Source organism: Somniosus microcephalus, chromosome 7 (assembly GCF_052327205.1).
Source record: "Somniosus microcephalus isolate GS21.2 chromosome 7, FLI_Smic_1.0, whole genome shotgun sequence".
Taxonomy (NCBI): domain Eukaryota; kingdom Metazoa; phylum Chordata; class Chondrichthyes; order Squaliformes; family Somniosidae; genus Somniosus; species Somniosus microcephalus.
This window is the reverse complement of record NC_140993.1, coordinates 261017838-261038085: the sequence shown is the minus strand read 5'-3', so window position 1 is coordinate 261038085 and position 20248 is coordinate 261017838. Positions and strand designations below refer to the sequence as shown.

Below are 20248 nucleotides of genomic sequence, written 5' to 3'. Positions count from 1 at the left end.
AATGTTCACTTCTGAACCAAGCATCAATAAATTTCCAAGATGCTCCACAAGAGCCTCCTCCCACCTTACTTCACCTCACCCTATCAATGTATCCTTCTAGTCCTTTCTCCCTCATGTACTTATCTAGTTTCTTCTTAAATGCAACTATGCTATTTGCCTCAACTAGTCCATGTGGTAGCAGGTTCCACATTCTACCACTCACTGTGTAAAGAAGTTTCTCCTGAATTCCCCATTTGATTTATTAGTGACTACCTTATATTTATGGCCCCTAGTTTTGGACTCCCTCACAAGTGGCAACATTTTCTCTATGTCTACCCTATCGAACTCTCTTTCATAATTTTAAAGACCTCTATCAGGTCACCTCTCAGTTTTCTCTTTTCAAGAGAAAAGAGCCCCAGTCTGTTGAGTCGTTCCTGCTAGTTGAACCCTCTCGGTTCTGGCATCATCCTTGCAAATCTTTTTTGCCCTTTCTCCAGTCTAATAATGTTGGCACAATTATTAAGTTATGGTGCTGCTTCTGCTTGTGGATGAACAGAGAAGTGCAGTGGTGAGGTGTTTTACTGATGCAGATCTAAAGAAACCCATACAGAACTGACAATACAATGTTGAAACTCTTGATGCACGCAAGTGGCAGATGCATTGTGGTTCTCTTGACTACTGTAGGATTATGTTAACCCAAGCTTTGTTGTAACAACTGTTGCCTTTGAAGCACTTTAATGTTAGAAACAATTTGTAATTCCAACAGAAGGCAGGTTAGCAGTCTGAAGTGCTGTGCGGCTGATGCTGCTTGCAGTTTAAAAATCTTTTGTTAAAACACTAGGGGAAAAATTCAGTTGGTTGCACCTCCCGTTCGCGCCTTAAGCGGGCGCTAATGGGACGCAAACCAGCTAGCGCCTGGGCGCGGCACTGCCCACGCCTCCCGCAAAATTCAGCGGGAGGTTAGTGGTGGTGCTAACTGGTAGGGCGCTGCACGCTGGCGATGATGTCATTGGTGTGCGCAGTGCCCCGGCCACGATCTTCGGGAGCGCCCCCGACTTACCGCCGGACGCTATGTCCGACGGGGTCAGAGGGGTGTACCTGCGGCCGGGGAGGCGCAATTTAAAGGCGAGGTGCGGGGCAGCCATTTTTGTTGCTGGCCACCTGTCAGCACCTGCCTGCGCTCCCGTCCCAGACCTCCTGAAACGCGCCCCCCCCCCCCCCCCCCCCCCCGCGGAGTGCTGGCTGCGCTCCAAGAGCCCGGCACTTCTCTTGAGTGCCGGGCTCTTTTGCCTGCACTCCTGATCCCCGGGGGCCCAGCTGGCCCCAGGTCGCGCTGCACAAGGCCCCTACCCTTTAAGAAGGGGAGGAAGGCCTGCAATACCACGGTGCAACGTGCCGCAGCGCCGCAATATTGACTCACAGCGCCCCAAGAGGGATGCGGGGCGCTCTTCCCTCTTGGGGCGCAACCACTCAATTTCCAGTGTGGGGGCACTAATTTTTCCGGGGCGCTACTTTGAGCGCCCCGACGAAGTTAGCGCCCCATTTGGGGCGCAACTCAATTTTTAGCCCCAAGCCTTCTGATGAACGTACCCAAAAAACCATAACCCATCTTGAAGGGGAAAATATACTTGCTGTTTGTGCCTATTCAGCCATTATGTGTCAGCTACGGCTCAGTTGGGAGCACTCTCTTGCCTCTGAGTCAGAAGGTTGTGGGTTCTAGTCCCAGTCCAGAGATTTGAGCCCATAATCTAGGCTGACAATCCAGTGCAGCACTGAGGGAGTGTTGCACTGTTGGAGGTGCCGTCATTCTGATGAGACGTAAAACCGAGGTCCCGTCTTTTATAGTGGACATAAAAGATCTCATGGCACTATTTAGAAGAGATGGGGAATTATCCCCGGTGTCCTGTCCAATATTTATCCCTCAATCAACATCACCAGAACAGATTATCTGGTCATTATCACATTGCTGTTTGTGAGAGCTTGCTGTGCACAACTTGGCTGCTGTGTTTCCTCCATTAAAACAGTGACTACACTTCAAATGTACTTAATTGGCTGTAAAGCGTCTTGGGACATCCTGAGGTCGTGAAAGGCGTTATATAAATGTAAGTCCTTTCTCTGAAGGAACATTCTGTTCTCCATTTTCACAAGTGCAAGAAACTTGTGAAGTGGATGGTAATTTGTTCTCCTTTCTTTTGTAATCTAGGTTTATTTCCTTCCACTGAGTAACACGATCCTCAGTTGCTTTAAAGATGATTCTATCTTTGCCTGGGAAAGTGACACACTACATTGCAAGTACCAATTACCAGTACCAGGAGATGAATCCCGGATAAATTATAAAGATTTTGCTGTCACCAGGTAGGATATGTATTGGGTTTTGATATGACTTATTTTAAGAAGAAACATGCATTCCAATTACCTTGTTTTTGGGATTTTTTTTTCATTGAATCACACATCACAGAAGGAGGACATTCAGCCCTTCATGCCTGCGCCACCTCCAATTAGTCCCACTCACCTGCTCTTTCCCCGTAGCCCTGCAAATGTTCCCTTTTCAAGCATATATCCAAGTTATTACTGAATCTGCTTCCACCACCCTTTCAGGCAGTGCATTCCAGATAATGGCCCAGAAATTCGGGTCTCCACGGGTGAGTACGCACGGGGTACTCGCCCGTAAGCCCAATGGAAGTGCCGGTTTCGTGCATGTGCGGGAAACCGGCACTTCCGTTCCCCTGAAAGAAGGGGTTGAGAGAGGTGGAACGTGTGCGCAGGAGAGGCAGCGCGTGCGCATCGAACTTACGTTTTTTTTCCAGGTTTTTCCGGGAGGGTAAGTCTCCAGGAGTTACATTTTTAAAAAGCAGGCGCAAGGCCTGCTTTTAACAAAGTAAGTGGTGAATTAATTAAAATTAAAACATTTTTTCACAGGTTTATTATTTTTAAATACTTTAAAGAAAGGTACGTTTATTTTTAGCCCTGTTAGAAAATGTAATTAATTTTTTCAAAAATGTAAATTATTGTTTAAAATAGTTATTTCATGTAATTTAGTTATTTTAAAAATGTGATTTTTTTTTATTTTATTTTTTTAATTTATTTGAAGATTTTGTGATGTTTTGGGGCTTATAGTATTTATAGGTTTGACAGCACTTCCTGTCAAACTTATGAATGAAGCATTCCCTGCTACCATTGCCTCTCCATGGCCCACGCGATCCCAGGGGACGCATCGAACTAACTGCGCCCCTGGGATACGCAAGCACTGCGCGCTGACAGTTGGAGGAGGCCCAGGATCGGAATCCCACGCGGGCCCACAGTTCAACGGCCGGCGCGCTAGGTAAGTGCGGGTCAGGGGCTTGCACCCGCGGGAAGCCCCCGACTCGAATTTCTGGGCCAATAACAACTCGCTGCGTTAAAAAAAAAAAAAAAAAAAAAAAAAATTCTCCTCGTCTCCCCTCTGGTTCTTTTGACAATTAACTTAAACCTGTGTCCTCTGGTTACCGACCCTCCTGCCGGTAGAAGCAGTTTCTCCTTATTTACTTATTAAAACTCTTCATAATTTTGAAATTCATCTTTTGGATAATTTTTGGGGGGGATTTGTTTTACCGTTTAACCATTGGGTTTTCTCCGTTTTGGCACTCACCTCCATATATTCTACCTTATGACAATCATGGTTTAACGGCAAATCGTGTTCAACTGGATACTTTTTTAAATAGTTTTTTCAAAAAATATTATAGTATCAAGAAATATTGTACTGTACTTTAATAAGTACAATATTCATTTATCAAAGGGTTATAAAAGTTTAACTAGTTAACTTTTTTTTGGATAAGTTTTTTTAAAAAAACGTTATTTTCTTCCCTCCCCTTTTGAAGGCATATGACTCCTTGCTGGTGTGTAGTTCCATAAGGGCTCGATATCTTCAAGTACCTCGCCTAGGTGGCCATCTTAACTGGTCAGATCCTTGACGGCGAGATGTCCGTTAGCTATTCAGCTGCAGGATGGGAGGACAACGTGTCCGAACCTATTTTCTGTCCTTATCCACTATCCTCACACATGCACTTCAACAAGAGTTGCTGGCTAGCTTTCCCAAACCCTCCACCCCTCTATTCCCCCCAACCCTGGATGCTGAGGCTGATTGGAATGCCCTTGCTGGCACTCTGGCTGAGATCCGTTAACTTGGCATAAAACAGGGCTCAAAGCTGAGACCTTCTGGTCCGTATGGCTCAGTTACTCAACTCGCTGAGCCACAGGAGAACCATAGTTAACATTCCTCGTACAATATACAGGAAACTTTTTTTTATCCGGCACGGACGGGACCGACGTGGTGCCGGTTCATCAAAAATTCCGGATAACCGAAAGCTATAGTAAAAGATACGGAGCTGAGAGCTCCGTATAAAGCAACAAACCCTGTTGCTTAGCAACAGCTTCAGAACAATGGCCACAAGTTGCAAGCGTCTCTGTAGCTTAACAACAGCTGCAGCCACACCCTTGCACAGCAACAAATGGAGGAAGGCAAGTAATAAAAGTTACCTGAACCCACTCCTGAATTTTGCTGGTTAACCGAGATTTCCGGTTATTTAGGTGCCGGTAAATCGAAAGTTTCCTGTATGTGATTGCAGTACTATCTTCCTCCTGACTCCCTCCCTCTTTCTACAGTGGTGCAGTCTGAGCCCCGTAAATATGTATCTTGCCAATCGGGATTTATGTCAATCTTAATACTTACAGGGATGGTCGAGCTCTTGTAGCAGGAGGAAAATCCAACTTTCTTCACCTCTGGTGCCTGAACGCCAGGCAGCTGCAGCAGATAATTCAGATGCCTCCAAAAGTGCGAACTGTTCGACATCTGCAATTTCTCCCTGATACTTTTGATGGCGGCTCGAGCCAGGTGAGCGCTTCAGTTGAGGGGGAGCTGATATTTGCATCAATGGCCAAAATAGAGTACTGGTTGGAGGACGTCATGTTAGCGCTGTGCACTACCTGGAGTACTGAGTCCAGTTTTAAACACTGAGGCACAAGGGTGACATCCAAGCCCGGGAGCTGCTGCAGAGAAGATCTAAGGGCAGGGGTTGATCCTGAGTGATGAAGAAAGACTAGAAAAGCTTCGACTGTTCCACCTCAAAAAGAGGTGATTGAGAGAGATAATACAGGGCCTGGATTTTCTGTCCAACAATTATGAATGGACGGAAAAGCCAGCTAATTTCAAATAGTAAAGTGGGCAATAAAGGCAAATCTGGAATACTACTTCAATCTAAACTGTGACAGTAGGACAAGAGGGCATGGGTTCAAACTAGTGAAAAGCAGATTTGGGACTGGTGTCAGGGAGTTGGTCTTAATTGCAAAGATGATTATTGGTGAAGCAGATTTCCAGGTGGAGTAGTGGAGGTAAAAAACCCTGTCATCATTTATAAAAACAGATGATGTGATTGGGGGGGTGGAGGTGGGCGTTGGGGAGCACTACAGATTCTTTCTGGAATTTGAACTTCAATGGGCTGAGTTTTCAGGTGCAAGTATACCTAAAAATATGGATGTTTTTAAGAAGCCTAGTTATGTTGATATTAAGCTCCTTAATTTGAGCGAATGCAGTATTGAACGTTTCATTTACCACAAAATGTGGCTCTTTCATCATTGGCATGTTACGTATTACATTGATTGTGGTTTTGCCGTTTGATTTAACTTCTGTTGTTGTTGCAAATGATGTGTTTGACCAATGTTGCAGGTCATTGGAGTCCTGAGCCAGGATGGCATCATGAGGTTTATCAACATCCAGACCTGCAAACTGCTTTTTGACATTGGAAACCTTGATAATGGAATTCACACTGTGGCGGTCAGTCCTAATGGACACTACATTGCAGCTGTCTTAGAGGATGGCAGCCTTGGCATTTACAGTGTCAGAGCTTTGTCACAGGAATTAAATAAGGTATTCAGTTTATTGGATGCAATATTAATAAAATAGATGCGAAAACTTCACTTTCATGGTGAATTTCAGTCATGATTTGTGTTGTATCCGTGTGTTAATGGAGACACGGAATGCAGGAGTTGGTTTAACAGGTGTTTACTGAACAAAGTCTGGAGGTGAACTAAAAGATACAAGACACTATACAGGCTTATATAGCCCGAGTGGCCACTACCGGCATTACAGTACACAGGGGCTCTTAAAGGCACATACACCACAATTCCTCCCCTTTTAGACAACCAGTACATAACATTTTAAGTAATCATTAATTAACATGTTTACAAGAACAATAATCTACACATTTGCTACAGTTAATCAATTATAAGTCAGTCTCTCTGGAGGCTTCCTGACTCGGTCCGGATAACGCCTCGGTGGTGTAGTAGTTTTCGGTGGTGTAGTAGGTTCTTTTGGCAAGGTCGATTCGGCTTGAATGCCAGTGTCGGGTTCATCTGGTTCCAGTATCACCGGATCGGAGGTAGATACTATGGGTATCTCTGCTTCATCATTAGGCGTATAGAGTTCACAGAATCACAGAAACCCCACAGTGCAGATAGAGGCCATTTCAGCCCATCGAGCCTGCACCGACACATATCCCACCCAATCCCCGTAACCCCTACACCAACATATATCCCACCCTATCCCCGTAACCCCACATATTTAATCCCCCTAACACTAAGGGTCACACCACAGAGTTGTGGTGTAGGTTGTCCCTTTTCGGATGACTCTATGATCTGGTCAGCATGGCGCCTTATTATGCTTTCTCCAATGTCCACGGTATACATCAGCGGTCCTAGTCGTGTGCAAATAGTTCCAGGCTGCCATTTCTCGGTACGGTAGTCCCAGGCCAAAACTTGTTGACCTATCTGGAAGGTTCTAGTTGGCCTTTCATTCATGCCTTGAAATTGCCGGTTCTCTACGTCCCTTCTGATGTTTGGCTTGATCAAATCCAGCCGGCATCTTAGTCTTCTATTGAAAAACATCATGGCGGGAGTTTGGTTTGTAACCACATGTGTTGCATTCCTGTATGCAAACAAGAAGTTATCTACCTTATGCTGTAGATTTATGTCTTCATTACCCATGGCCTTCTTGAAGGTCTGGACAAACCTTTCAGCCAATCCATTGGTGGCGGGATGGTATGGGGCGGACGTGTAGTGCTTAACCCCATTGTTTTTTAAGAACTTCCTGAATTCTTCGGACACAAATTGCGGTCCATTATCAGAACAGATCTGTTCAGGCAGCCCATTCCTGGCAAATATGGTCCTTAATACTGTGATGGTTTTTTCCGTGGTGGTGGAGGACATCTTTATTACCTCCGGCCACTTGGAGTGTGCATCAACCGCAATTAAGAACATTGAGTCCATAAATGGACCAGCAAAGTCGATGTGTACCCTTTGCCATGGAGATGAGGGCCACTCCCATGGATGTAGAGGGGCTTGTGGTGGGGCGTTTTGGACCTTCTGGCATCCTAGACAGCCCTTGGTCAGTCCTTCGATGTCTCCATCGATACCTGGCCACCACACAAATGCTCTGACTAGGTTCTTCATTTTCACTCCACCCAGATGCCCCTCGTGAAGCTCCTTTAGCACTTTATCCTGGAGTTTGGGTGGAATCACCACTCTGGATCCACACATCAAGGTTCCTCGGCACACTGACAGCTGTTCTCTTCTTTGCGAGAATGCTGGCAACAGTGGTTCGCCATGTGCTGGCCATCCCTTCACCGTTAAATCGTAGACTCGTGAGAGAGTCGGGTCATTTCTCGTTTCCTTTTCAATGGTAGAATTTGTTACTGGTAGACATTCCACTATGGTTGAGTGGAACATCTCCACTGGGTCCACTGTAGGTGCCTCTTCTACCGTTGGCAACGGTAGGCACGATAAACCATCAGCATTTCCATGCTGTTTTGATCCTTTGTATTCTATGTCATATTGGTGTGCCCCTAGGAAAAAGGACCACCTCTGTAGCCTTTGCGCTGTCATAATGGGAACGCCCTTTTTAGGGTTGAATATGGAGACGAGGGGTTGATGGTCAGTCAACAAGGTAAATTTTTGTCCGTGTAGGTAATGGTTGAATTTCTTCACTCCCCATACCAGGCTGAGTGCTTCCCTGTCGATCTGGGCATAGTTACGCTCAGCTGAGTTCAATGAGCGTGACGCAAAAGCTATCGGCCACTCCGAGCCATCAGGGAATCTGCGATAATACCGCTCCTACGCCGTAAGGGGATGCATCGCACGCCAGTCTGATTGGCAGTGATGGGTTGTAATGAGCCAAAACTTCCTTGGACGTGATCAAGCCTTTGCATTTATGGAAGGCACGTTTACAGTCTTCGCTCCATTTCCAAATTACTCCCGTTTGTAGCAGTTCGTTAAGAGGGTGCAGAACAGTTGACAAGTTCGGTAAAAATTTATGATAGTAATTTATCAATCCCAGGAACGACCTTAATTGTGAGACATTTTCAGGTGCTGGGGCTTTTATGACCGCTTCAATTTTTTCAGGTGACTTATGCAACCCTTCTTCGTTAATTATATGGCCACAATATGATATTTGTTTCTGGAAAAATTCGCACTTGGGGCGATTTGCTCGTAGGCCCCGTTCTCTCAGCCTAGTGAGCACCTGCTCCAAATTGGCAAGGTGCTCGTTGTCGTTTTCTCCTGTTACAAGGATGTCGTCTAGGTAGCATTGAGTCCTCGGAATCCCTTGCAGGACTTGCTCCATAGCTCTTTGCCAGATAGCTGGAGCTGATGCTACTCCGAAAACCAGTCGATTGTACTGGTACAGGCCTTTGTGTGTGTTTATCGTGAGATACTTTTTAGAGGCCTCCTCAACCTCCATCTGTAGATATGCCTGTGCCAAGTCAATTTTGGTGAGACGTTTCCCTCCGGATAATGAGGCGAAAATATCTTCTATCCTCGGAAGAGGATACTGTACCGTGTGAAGGACCGGGTTTACAGTCACCTTGAAGTCCCCACAGATGCGAATTTTTCTCTGTTCTTCAGATTTATCATTATTCAACGTTTTCTTCATGACCGGAACGATGGGTGTTGCCCACTCGCTCTAATCTATCTTGGATAACACGCCTGCCTTTTCCAAATTCTCCAGCTCTGCCTCGACTGCTGGACGAATTGCGTATGGCACCGGCCTTGCCTTAAAAAAACTTGGGAATTGCCGCATCTTCCACTTTTATTGAGGTGGTGACGCCTTTCAAGGTTCCTAGTTCCTGTTGAAACACTTCTTTGGCGTTGGCCAAGATGTCTTTTAATCGTTAAGGTATGACGTCATCATCATTTTTTTTCTTACTGGTCACCGCCAGTGCCTGAATGGAGTGCCAGTCTAAACGTATCTTCCTGATCCATTCACGTCCCAACAGCGGTGGACCACCATCTTGCAGAACGTATAAATACAACTTCTGTATTTCCTTGCCGTTGTATACAACAGGCACCCTTATTTTCCCTCTGGGGTATACTTTCTGCCCTGTATATGTTTTCAAGATAATGGATGTATCTTTGAAAGGTATATGCGGAAATAGCTGCTCGTAATCCCGTCGACTTATGACGGTCAGAGCTGATCCTGTATCTAGCTCCATTTTAACTGGGGACCCCGCTATCGTGAGGGTAACCCAAATGGTCTGGTAATCTTCTTTGGCAATTACATTATGTAATTTGAGACAGCTTAGTCTCTTGTTTCCGGAGTCGCTATCGCTTTTCTGGTCTTTGGAGCTACTGTCCGTCATCATTTGTACCTTCCTGTACTTTTCCTTATTGATTTTTTTCCTGTCAGTGGATTTTTTGTTTCCAGATCGGCATACACGTGCAATGTGTCCCATCTTTCCGCATTGCCTGCATGCTTTGTCCTTGAACCAGCAGTCCCTCTGGTCATGGGTGGATCTGCCGCAGCGATAACATCTCTCGAAACCCTGTGTCATTTCATGGGTGCCGAAGTCCTGTGGCTTTTGCTGTATCTCTGCAGCTCCTCTTGCTGCTGCTTCGTATGATACAGCCACACTGAAAGCCTTGTCCAGTGTTAAATCTTTCTCAGAAAGTAGCCTTTTCTGTGTTCCTTCACTTAGGAGACCGCAGACGAATTTGCCTTGAAGAGAATCTGCCAGTCCTGCCCTGAATTGGCAGTGCTTTGACAGCTTCCTTAATTCGGTGAGGTAATCAGCGTTACTTTCATTCTTGTGCTGATTCCTCCTGAAGAATTTGAATCGTTCCGCTATCAGCAGCGGTGTTGGGTTTAAGTACTCTTGTAGGGAATGAACAATCTCCTTAAAATTCTTGTCCATCGGTTTGGCTGGAGTGATTAAGTTTCGTAACAGCCCGTATGTCCTTGCGCCCATTAGATTTAGAAGTACCGATGCCTTTTTATCATCCTCTATTTCATTCGCTGTGCAATATACCTCCACTCTTTCCACATATGTGGTCCAATCCTCTATATCACTATCGAAAGCAGTAATATTGCCAGTCTTAGGCATCCTGAAAAAAAAATGGCGCCTCCCGCGCTTTCCTTTCTTCCCTGCCGAGAAAAAATGCCGCTGCTGACAACGCTGTTCTCCGCGGTTTTTATTTATACAGATATTTTTAATAGTTGGAGACTCGTTCCCGCCGGACTCTCTGGGACTTTTCCCTCCCTCTGCTTGGTCCGAACGCCGACCTGCTTTGCAGCGCCGGCCGTCTCCCGAGTGCTCCACCCTCCGTCTCTGTTTGCCTCCGCCTTCGCTGCTCGGCCCCGCTGCAGAGCCAGCCGATCGAGCCCCAGCCCGCCGCCCAGGAAGGATTATTGCAGTACCTGCCACCAGCCCGGCTAGCTGGTGAAAGAAACCACAGTTTTTTCTTTTTTTTCTTCGACCTTCGTCTGAGGAATCGATCTCCTTGAGGTGCTGCCGAATTGCAGGTAAGTCCGTTTCCAATTCGTCGCCACTGTTGTATCCGTGTGTTAATGGAGACACGGAATGCAGGAGTTGGTTTAACAGGTGTTTACTGAACAAAGTCTGGAGGTGAACTAAAAGATACAAGACACTATACAGGCTTATATAGCCCGAGTGGCCACTACCGGCATTACAGTACACAGGGGCTCTTAAAGGCACATACACCACAATTTGAGGATTTTCATAGCAACATAAAAATAGAACAAGATTAACATTTTATTTTACTATAACTGAGATTTAATAAAATGTTGAATTGCTTTGCATTTTTCTCTAACTTTCATAAATGCTACTGAAGTACTGTACAGAGAATCTTTGTAGAGATTACATGCGATTTCAGTTTTTGTGGTTTAGTACTGCATTTTTTAAAATTCATTCACGGGATGTGGGCGTCACTGGCATGGCCAGCATTTATTGCCAATCCCTAATTGCCCTTGAGAAGGTGGTGGTGAGCCACCTTCTTGAAACACTGCAGTCCATGTGGTGAAGGTACTCCCACAGTGCTGTTAGGGAGGGCGTTCCAGGATTTTGACCCAGCGACGATGAAGGATCGGCGATATATTTCCAAGTCTGGATGGTGTGTGACTTGGAGGGGAACTTGCAGGTGATGGTGTTCCCAAGCGCCTGCTGCCCTTGTCCTTCTAGGTGGAAGAGGTCGCGGGTTTGGGAGGTGCTGTCGAAGAAGCCTTGGCGAGTTGCTGCAGTGCATCTTGTAGATGGTACACACTGCAGCCATGGTACACCAGTGGTGGAGGGAGTGAATGTTTAAGGTGGTGGATGGGGTGCCAATCAAGCGGGCTTCTTTGTCCTGGATGGTGTCGAGCTTCTTGAGTGTTGTTGGAGCTGCACTCATCCAGGCAAGTGGAGAGTATTCCATCACACTCCTTACTTGTGCCTTGTAGATGGTAGAAAGGCTTTGGAGAGTCAGGAGGTGAGACACTCGCCGCAGAATACCCGGCCTTTTTGTCTCTGTTATTTGCCATTTTTTAGCAGACAAATGGCAAAATGGATATTGACATAAAAGTCGCATCTGTTCAATATTCACTGCTCTGAGTTTTTGTATTGCCAGTTTTAGTCAGGTACGGCTGCTGTCTGTCTTATATTTTACATTTTTTTTGTTCCTGTATTTTAATATGAAATAAAATGCATTCAAGAATGCACTGCCTGAAAAGGGCGGTGGAAGCAGATTCAGTAGTAACTTTCAAAAGGGAATTGGATAAATACTTGAAAAGGAAAAATTTGCAGGGCTACGGGGAAAGAGCAGGGGGAGTGAGACTAATTGAGTAGCTCTTTCAAAGAGCCGCCACAGGCACAATGGGCCGAATTACCACCACCTATGATTCTATGACATGATAAGCCTATGTTATCACTTTGTTTATTGAGTAAACTGTGAGCCTGAGTAGGTGAATTGAAACGTATTCAGAATTTTCTTGAACTTTGTTTTTGTTGTTTTAGCTGCCTGTAACAGCTACTATTCCTTGGCTAATGCCTTCTCTCTCGGGCATCTTCTGATAGTTTTCCTGAATAGAGAAAGGGACCTTTTTGACATAAATAAAGAAATCTTTCTACAGATGGGACACGTTTGTACTTTTGTAAATCCCTCTGCTAATGTGAGGGTATAAATTATTTTATTTTTTGCAGGCCTTTTTATGTCTTCGGGGCAAGTACCAGCTCCGGCTGAATCTTCCAGGCCTCTGTCAAGCACGATAACTCTGCCTTTTTATTTTAAACAGTATTTTGAAGCTGTGGCGCAGTGGGTAGCACTCTCGCTTCTGAGTCAGAAGGTTGTGTGGGTTCAAGCTCCACCCCAGGGACTTGAGCACAAAATCGAGGTGGATACGCCCACTGAGGGAGCCACTGCACTGTCTGAGGTGCCGTCTTTCTGATGAGACGTTAAACTGAGCCCTCATCCGTACTCTCAAGTGGACGCAAAAGATCCCATGGCACTATTTGCAGAAGAGCAGGGGAGTTCTTCTGGCCAGCATTTATCCCTCAACTAACACCTCTAAGAACAGATTGTCTGATCATTTATTTCATTGTTGTTTGTGGGAGCTTGCTGTGTGCAAAGTGGCTGCCATGTTTGCCTACCTTACAACAGTGACTACACTTCAGAAGTACTTCATTGGCTGTGAAGTGCTTTGGGACGTCCTAAGAATGTGAAAGGTGCTACATAACTGGAAGTTTTTTTTACCAAAAATGTTGTTCCTACAAAGTTATCATTTTCAAAGTGAAAATAAATTATTGTTTCACATTGAGTACTTGTGTTGTCTGTGTTTCTATGCAGTGCAATGCTGGATGTCATTTAATATTTTTTTTGAACGTGTTGGTGGGTGTACTCCATGACAAATTCGTAACATTTATTGTATTCTGTTCTACAGATACAGTACATGTAAGGAATAAACTATGCTTTATTCTGCATTACAATCCTGGCACAATAGCTAGTCTTTCAGCAAGTGTGATCGTGTCGTTCTCTTGTTTCTCAATTTACAGTACCATAGCGCTTAGAATAAAGCGACTGTGATGGGGCCATCACTTACTGCTTTGAATTCACAACATTGGCTATAATTCTGGTTAATACTGTGTTAGTAGCAGACTTCTGGAAGAAACCAGTGCAAGTGGAGGAAATTGTACTGTCTCATGTCAATTGTTTTTTTTTCCTCCAGCCTCCACTGGTTAAAGTTGTTGCAGTCAGCGAGAAGACCAAGGATTCTAAAAATAAGAATGATCCGTCTGGCCTGAAAATGAGAGTGATGCCTGGAAGAGTAGAAAGACCTTGTGGAGGAAAGTCAGCTGGGAAGAAAATCCAGACCAGGATCCTAAAACCATCTGGCACCCTACTGGAGGACAAAGAGGTCAGAAGGCAAGGGGTGGGGGGTTGATTTTAAATGAAATTGGCTCAAAAAAAGAATTTGAGACCACGTGGTGATCAGTTAACAGCAAATGTTAAAATATTTTCAACTAGTGACACACCAGTTTACCCTGTTTGGAAAAGAGAAATAATTTGTGATTTCTTGTTCTCTTCACTATTTTAGAGTGTGCTTCCAGAGGGTCTTAATAAAAAGCGGCTACAGGCCCTGCTGAAAGAATTTGGAGAATATCCAGTAAAGTACAGGTACATTGCTGAAATGTTAGATAATACCTACAACTTAATTTAGTGCCTGCAGCTAGATTTCGTTTTAACATCCATATATGTCTATAATAATTGCATTAACGTAAACTAGACTGAAGGAATTTTAAGCAGTTTGATGTAATGCTCATTGTTGACTTCTCTCCTCTTTCACCCCCCTCACCCAATACCTACATGTTCAGTTTGTTCTGGACTTGATGGGGAAAAAAATGGAATTGATTTAAAATGAATGTAAACGGACAATGAGTTGTTTGCGTGCAGTTTTGTTCATGGGGGCATCACAGCCATACCCAGTCAGGTCCTCGCACCATATCTGCACACGCACACTTCCCACTAGGAGTCGGGGGATAGTTATCAAAAGTGGGAACACTGGTTGATTGTCCCCTCCCTAGTCCAGGGGTCTGAAGCCAATTGTAGCCCCTTCAGCATTACTGCCGTGGCTGAGATTGGCTACCAGTACAGACTGGGAGTCAAATCCAGTGCATTGTATGACACAGTTTTAAAAGCTGCCTTTACCGTGGTCGAGAGATGAGTTTTGAGTAGAATTATGAAGGGAACCAAAATGTCAATGTAATTTATATCTTCGCAAATTTAGAATAAACACGATTTTATGTTAACATTTACAGTTTGCATAAGGAAAGGTTGCTATCAATATAAGGTAGTCACTAATAAATCCAGTAGGGAATTTAAGAGAAACTTCTTTACCCAGAGAGTGGTAAGAATGTGGAACTCGTTCCCACAAAGAATAGTTGAGGCGAATAACATAGATGCATTTAAGGAGAAGCTGGATAAACACATGAGGGAGAAAGGAATAGAAGGATATATTGATGGGGTGAGATGAAGAGGGGTGGGAGGAAGCTCATGTGGAGCATAAACCCCAGCATGCACCAGTTGGGCCGAATAGCCTGTTTCTGTGCTGTAAATTCGATGTTTCATATAAAATTACAATGAGTCCTTTTTATATTTTTTGATTTTGAATTACAGGATGTTTATTTGGCGTTCTTTACTGCAATTGCCTGAGAACCATGCAGCATTCAGTAGCCTCACTGACAAGGGTACACATGCTGCATATCTGGGAATTCATGAAAAATACCCAATCAAAAGTCAAAAACTTTTAAGAATTCTTCAACGGTATGTTTCAAAACTTTTTTTAAAATGCTTTTTTTTGAAAGAATCTATTACAAATATACTTAAGTACGGCTTTAACTCGAAGAATCACTGGACTTGCTAACCCTTAGCATTTCCCAGCAGCGATCTTTTTTATCCATTGCTTGAATCTGTAACTATTACCTGATTTAAGTTAGTTGCTTATACTCCTGACTCTAAAAATGGCAGCCTTGACAATTCTAGGGAGGACTGGGATCAATCAAAGCTATTTTGTCAAAAAGCTATCTAGTAAGACAAAAATACTAATTTTTAACACCAATTGCTCAGGCAGGTCCAGATGTGAGAGCCCTAAGGTTCAGTAACTGTTAGCATATTTAACGTTTGCTAGCCCTGCCTTGATATTTTCTTGTCCATTCACTTTTTCATAATCCATTAAAAAATGAGATAATTGCTGCAATTACCTAAATTATTATTTTATTCATTGTTTTAACCATTTACCACATCCCTGCCATCTCAACTGATAAATCAGTATTCCTCCATGTTGAATGTCACTTGGAGGAAGCTCTGAGGGAATCGAGGACACTGAATGTACTCTGGGTGGGGGACTTCAATGTCCATCGCCAAGAGTGGCTCCATAGTACCACCACTGACTGAAGGACACAGCTGCCAAACTAGGGCAACGTCAGCTGGTGAGGGAATCAACGCAAGGAAGTAACCTACTTGGCATTGTCCTCACCAACTTAACTGTCACAGGCCCTTCTGCCCATGGCAGTATTGCTACCACCTGCGTACCGCGGCTGCACTGTGTACTATCTCTAGGATACACTGCAGCAACTCACCAAGGCTTCTTCTCCCAACCCCACAAGCTCCACCACCTAGAAGGATACAGGCAGCAGGAGATTGAGAAGACCATCGGCTCCAAGTTCCCCTTCAGGTCATACCCTGACTTGGACATATGCCGCCATTCCTTCACCATCACTGGGTCAATATCCTGGAATTCCCTATCTAACACCATGTGGGAGCACCATCACCACAAGCACTGCAGTGGTTAAAGGATAAGGCCCAACACTACCACCTTGGGTCAACTAGGGATGGGCAATAAATTTAGCATTGCCAACATCACCCACATGCTAAGAACAATTTTCTTTTTTAAATTGCACCCATTTTTTGCCTTTGCAAGCAACCACTTCTGGAGATCCTCCTCTAGCTGGAAGGACACAAGTATTTCCTCCTCTTTTGAACATTTCAAATAGCTGCGGTAATTATGCTATACCGTTATTAGAGGCACTACATGTGTTATTAAAAACCTAGCAATAACCAAAGTAACCAGGAGTTCAACATTGAACGACTTCAGTTTAATCCCAAGTAAGTGTTGATAATAATGACTAGGTAATTGATGAAAGTTAGGATCGAGCTAGTATGTGTGTGTGTATCTATGTACAGATGTAAATGTAATTCAGTCCAAATGTATCAAAGTACTTCACTATATTTTACTAAAGTATGAAATGGGAAGGGCAAATCACCTTTGTATGATGATTCAATTCTGAATGCTCAGATTGATCTTCATGGATATTTTATAAGCCATACATTTGAGTAAAAGTAATTTATTAACTACTAATAGACGGATTACAAAATGCCCATTACTCGTCCTCTCCTGTAGGCTACAAATTGTGTTGAAATACAGTTCCACAGACAGCCCTCTAGCAGCTTGTGGACAGTGAAATTCCTTACCTAACGAGGATAGGTACATAATGTCTGGGCTAAACTCAGATACTAAGGCCGCGATTTTGCCGGTGCTCAGAGTGCGGGTTCGGAGGCAGGTCCGCTGTCAAAATCAAAATGATTGACAGCGGGTTGGGAACCTGCTCCAAACCTGCCTCCATGTAAGTTTCCAAAGTGTCGAATCTGCGATTTCAGAACAGACCTGACACCAAGCGGCGGGGGAGGCTTTTAATATAGTTAAATGCTTGTTAACTACTATTTTGCCAGCCTATTTCTATTCTCCCACTTTTTTTAACGGGGTTCACGTCGTTTGGAGATCTCGTCAGGTAAGTAGGTCGGGTTCTCTGTGTGTCTCCATTGCTGTGAATAGGTGACAGCTGCAAAAGTGGTATGAAAGCTACCATTTCACAGCTGTTCACTTTCCAATGTCAGAAGCTTGAGCCTTCAGGACTTGTAAGACACTTTTGAGCTGTATGCAGTTTGGAAGTGTTTGGAGTAAACTCTCTATCCACTGTCGCCTCCTTGGAGCAAGCTCTCTCACCATTGACAGATCGCTTCTGTCATCTCAACTTCAGCTGCCATCTATTCCAGCAACATCTGTGCCCTTGAAAAAATCTCACCTTGATCCTCTGAATCCCTCCACAATCAGCCCCAGCACCAACATCACCAACAACAATACCAACCTTCTCCACAATCACCTGATGCTGTACAGGACACAGGGCATTAGCACCCAACTACATTGCTGCCTGGGAGGCCAGCGATGGCATCACCATAGCCAGATTTACTTCACTTGACGCTGTACACCCTGGCTGCTACATGATGCGCCAGGTTAACACCAGCACCATAAAGCAACCCTACAATGTCCAAGCCATTCTTTTCAACTCATCAGAATTGGCGGGGGTGGGGGTGGGTGGGAGTTATGTCTCAACATTCACTGGAACTCACTAAGACACTTCCAAAGGTGAGCACAGATCTGTCCAATAAGGTAAAGTGTTGAAAATATAGATTTCAATGTTTTTAAACACATTAACAGAAACTTCACATGAACATTGGCTAAACCACCCAGGTGCCTACCCTTGTGTGTTGTTAGTTGGTATGCTTACAGTAGGTTGAGGGTGAGTGTGAGGGGTGGTTAGTGAGATGGGGAAGTGATAATGTAGATAGAGAGGGATGGGTAGAGGTGCAAGGTAAGTTGGTGTGTGTAAAGATGTGCAGGAGTAGGGTAGGGAAGGCAGAGTGATGGGGATGTGATGAGTGGCACAGCAGGATGAGGTTGAGTGTGGCTTGGCAGTAATGTTTCGTGATCTACTGAGATCATTGAAAGGTTTGCGCCACTGCAGCCTGGTCCTCCTGACGACATCCCTGCTTGTGCCCTCCTGTGCAATGTGCAACCAGGCTGTGTTGGTCTCCTGGGGATGTCTCTTCCGCCCATGGGAAGGGAAGAGAACCTCCCTGCATGCTGTGACTCCCTCCATAGGTATATGGAGGGAGTCATGGGAGAGCCTGGGTGCAGCCGTGCACCTTTATGCAGTGTTTGCAGCACCTCAATGCTGTAGAACACTGACAGCAGAACTGTCAAGATCAATTTGGACATGGCCCCTTTAAGGAAACTGGCTGACGATGCATCATCAAATGACGTCATCAGACCTGCTTCCCATTAATTGGCCGGGAACCTCACCAGCCCAATCAACAAAAAATCACATGGCAAGTGCGGGCTGCAGTACAGAGCAGGCTGGGACCGCGACACCAACCCCAGCCGCCCTGAACCCGTTTCGGTCGGCGAAATCGCGGCCTAAGACTTAAATGGGGGTAATTACATTCGTATTGCAAGCAGTTTCGATTTTGCCTTTAATTGCTGAATGCAATAAAAAGATAATTTTTATAGTAACCTTTTTTTATAAAATGAAAAGTTTGAAACGCATATCTGTATAGGTTGAGTTACTGTGATCATCATTTTTATAACTGAGTTAGGAGGACATTTGATCCATTTGCAAAAGATGAAGTAGGACCGGTTGCACGCCAGAGAACTGCATGTATTGCAAAGAGATCTAATAGGAAGGGAAATAAAATGAAATCTTATTTTAGTAATATAGCGTGACTGTTTTGTTCTTCAGGGTGTTGTCAGCCATGGCTCACTGGTCAGCCATCTTTAGTGAGGTCTCATACCTTCCATTGCTGGCATTCCCGTTTGTAAAACTCTTTCAAAACAACCAGTTGATTGGGTTCGAAGTTGTTGCTACAGTTATAAGTAAGTAGAGTTGGACAACGTCTTGATTAGTGAAGTGATTTCTAAAAAAAAAAAATTGTTTTTACTATTGGGGATAAATGTACTGTAGTTATAATCTATCCACTTTACCTATTTTCTAGTAAACTGGTGTCAACACTGGTTTGAGTACTTTCCAAATCCTCCAATAAATCTTCTCAGCATGATTGAGAATATTCTGGCTCATCACGACAAAGAACTGCTTCAGCACCTGGTGAAATACAACGTGACCACACAGGTATCGAGCTAATCTGCGTTCTCTTGTTTTACCAAATTCTCTTTAGATCTTGACTTCATACTTTCACTGTGACTTTGTACAGCAACTTATGGGGAGTAGGGCATCCCTAAATCAGGCATAGCATATCTCAATGCAGAATAAAAGAAAGAATGACTTGCATTTATATAGCGCCTTACACCACCTCCGGACGTCTCAAAGCGCTTTACAATCAATTAAATACTTTTGGAGCGTAGTTATTGTTGTAATGTGGGAAACAACAACAACTTGTATTTATATAGCGCCTTTAACGTAGTGAAACGTCCCACGGTGCTTCACAGGAGTATTACTCCCTTACCCTGTCCCAACAATGTACCTAAACCACAACCCAGAAGAAGCTACTATTGCACCAGAATGATATTCCTACACCAGCCAATCCTATGGCCTCAAGAGTGGGCAGCAATTTAGTGTTAAATGCTGAGCTGCTTTTTTTTTAACAGTGAGGTTGGAGCTGCGTTGATGCTATCCAAATTTATTTCACTGAGTTCTTATAGATGTCAGGAGGAAGCTTTAATTCATCCTATAATTCTAGATTAGGTTCAAACACCAGTTACAAAGATGAAAGGATGGTGTATTAATTCACCACATGACCCAGTACTGAATAAAATGATCTGGTTATTGTACAACCTTGTCCCAAAGTCTTGCCTTCACTTTTAATGCCACAAGTCAATGTAAATGGTGTAATCTGTAATGCACTGTGCTGATTGTCATTGAGGTCTAACAAATCTGAAATCTGTCTAGTGTCCCAACTGAGCAAAATCTAGGTATTTCATTCTGACATGCATTCGAATCACACATTTTATGAACTATTTTTATGATTATTTTAAGTAATGCTAATGATTTTTCAATTCTGATTTTTTTTTTTAATCTGAGAAACTTATCTTCACTGCACTGCTATCATGACCTTGCTTCTGTCCGCA

The 20248-nt window shown here is 44.1% G+C and overlaps 1 protein-coding gene across 3 annotated transcripts in view; it reads left to right on the top strand.

The window, feature by feature from the left end:
- tbc1d31 (TBC1 domain family, member 31) overlaps window positions 1-20248 on the top strand; it is a 63129-nt gene that overhangs the window by 15507 nt on the left and 27374 nt on the right. For all 3 annotated transcript variants that reach the window (XM_085993675.1, XM_085993677.1, XM_085993676.1), the window contains exons 5-12: window positions 2183-2334; window positions 4690-4849; window positions 5681-5881; window positions 13499-13687; window positions 13868-13947; window positions 14947-15093; window positions 18906-19039; window positions 19159-19292. In XM_085993675.1, the coding sequence (XP_085849801.1) occupies window positions 2183-2334; window positions 4690-4849; window positions 5681-5881; window positions 13499-13687; window positions 13868-13947; window positions 14947-15093; window positions 18906-19039; window positions 19159-19292 (1197 nt within the window). The remainder of the gene's footprint in view (window positions 1-2182; window positions 2335-4689; window positions 4850-5680; window positions 5882-13498; window positions 13688-13867; window positions 13948-14946; window positions 15094-18905; window positions 19040-19158; window positions 19293-20248) is intronic.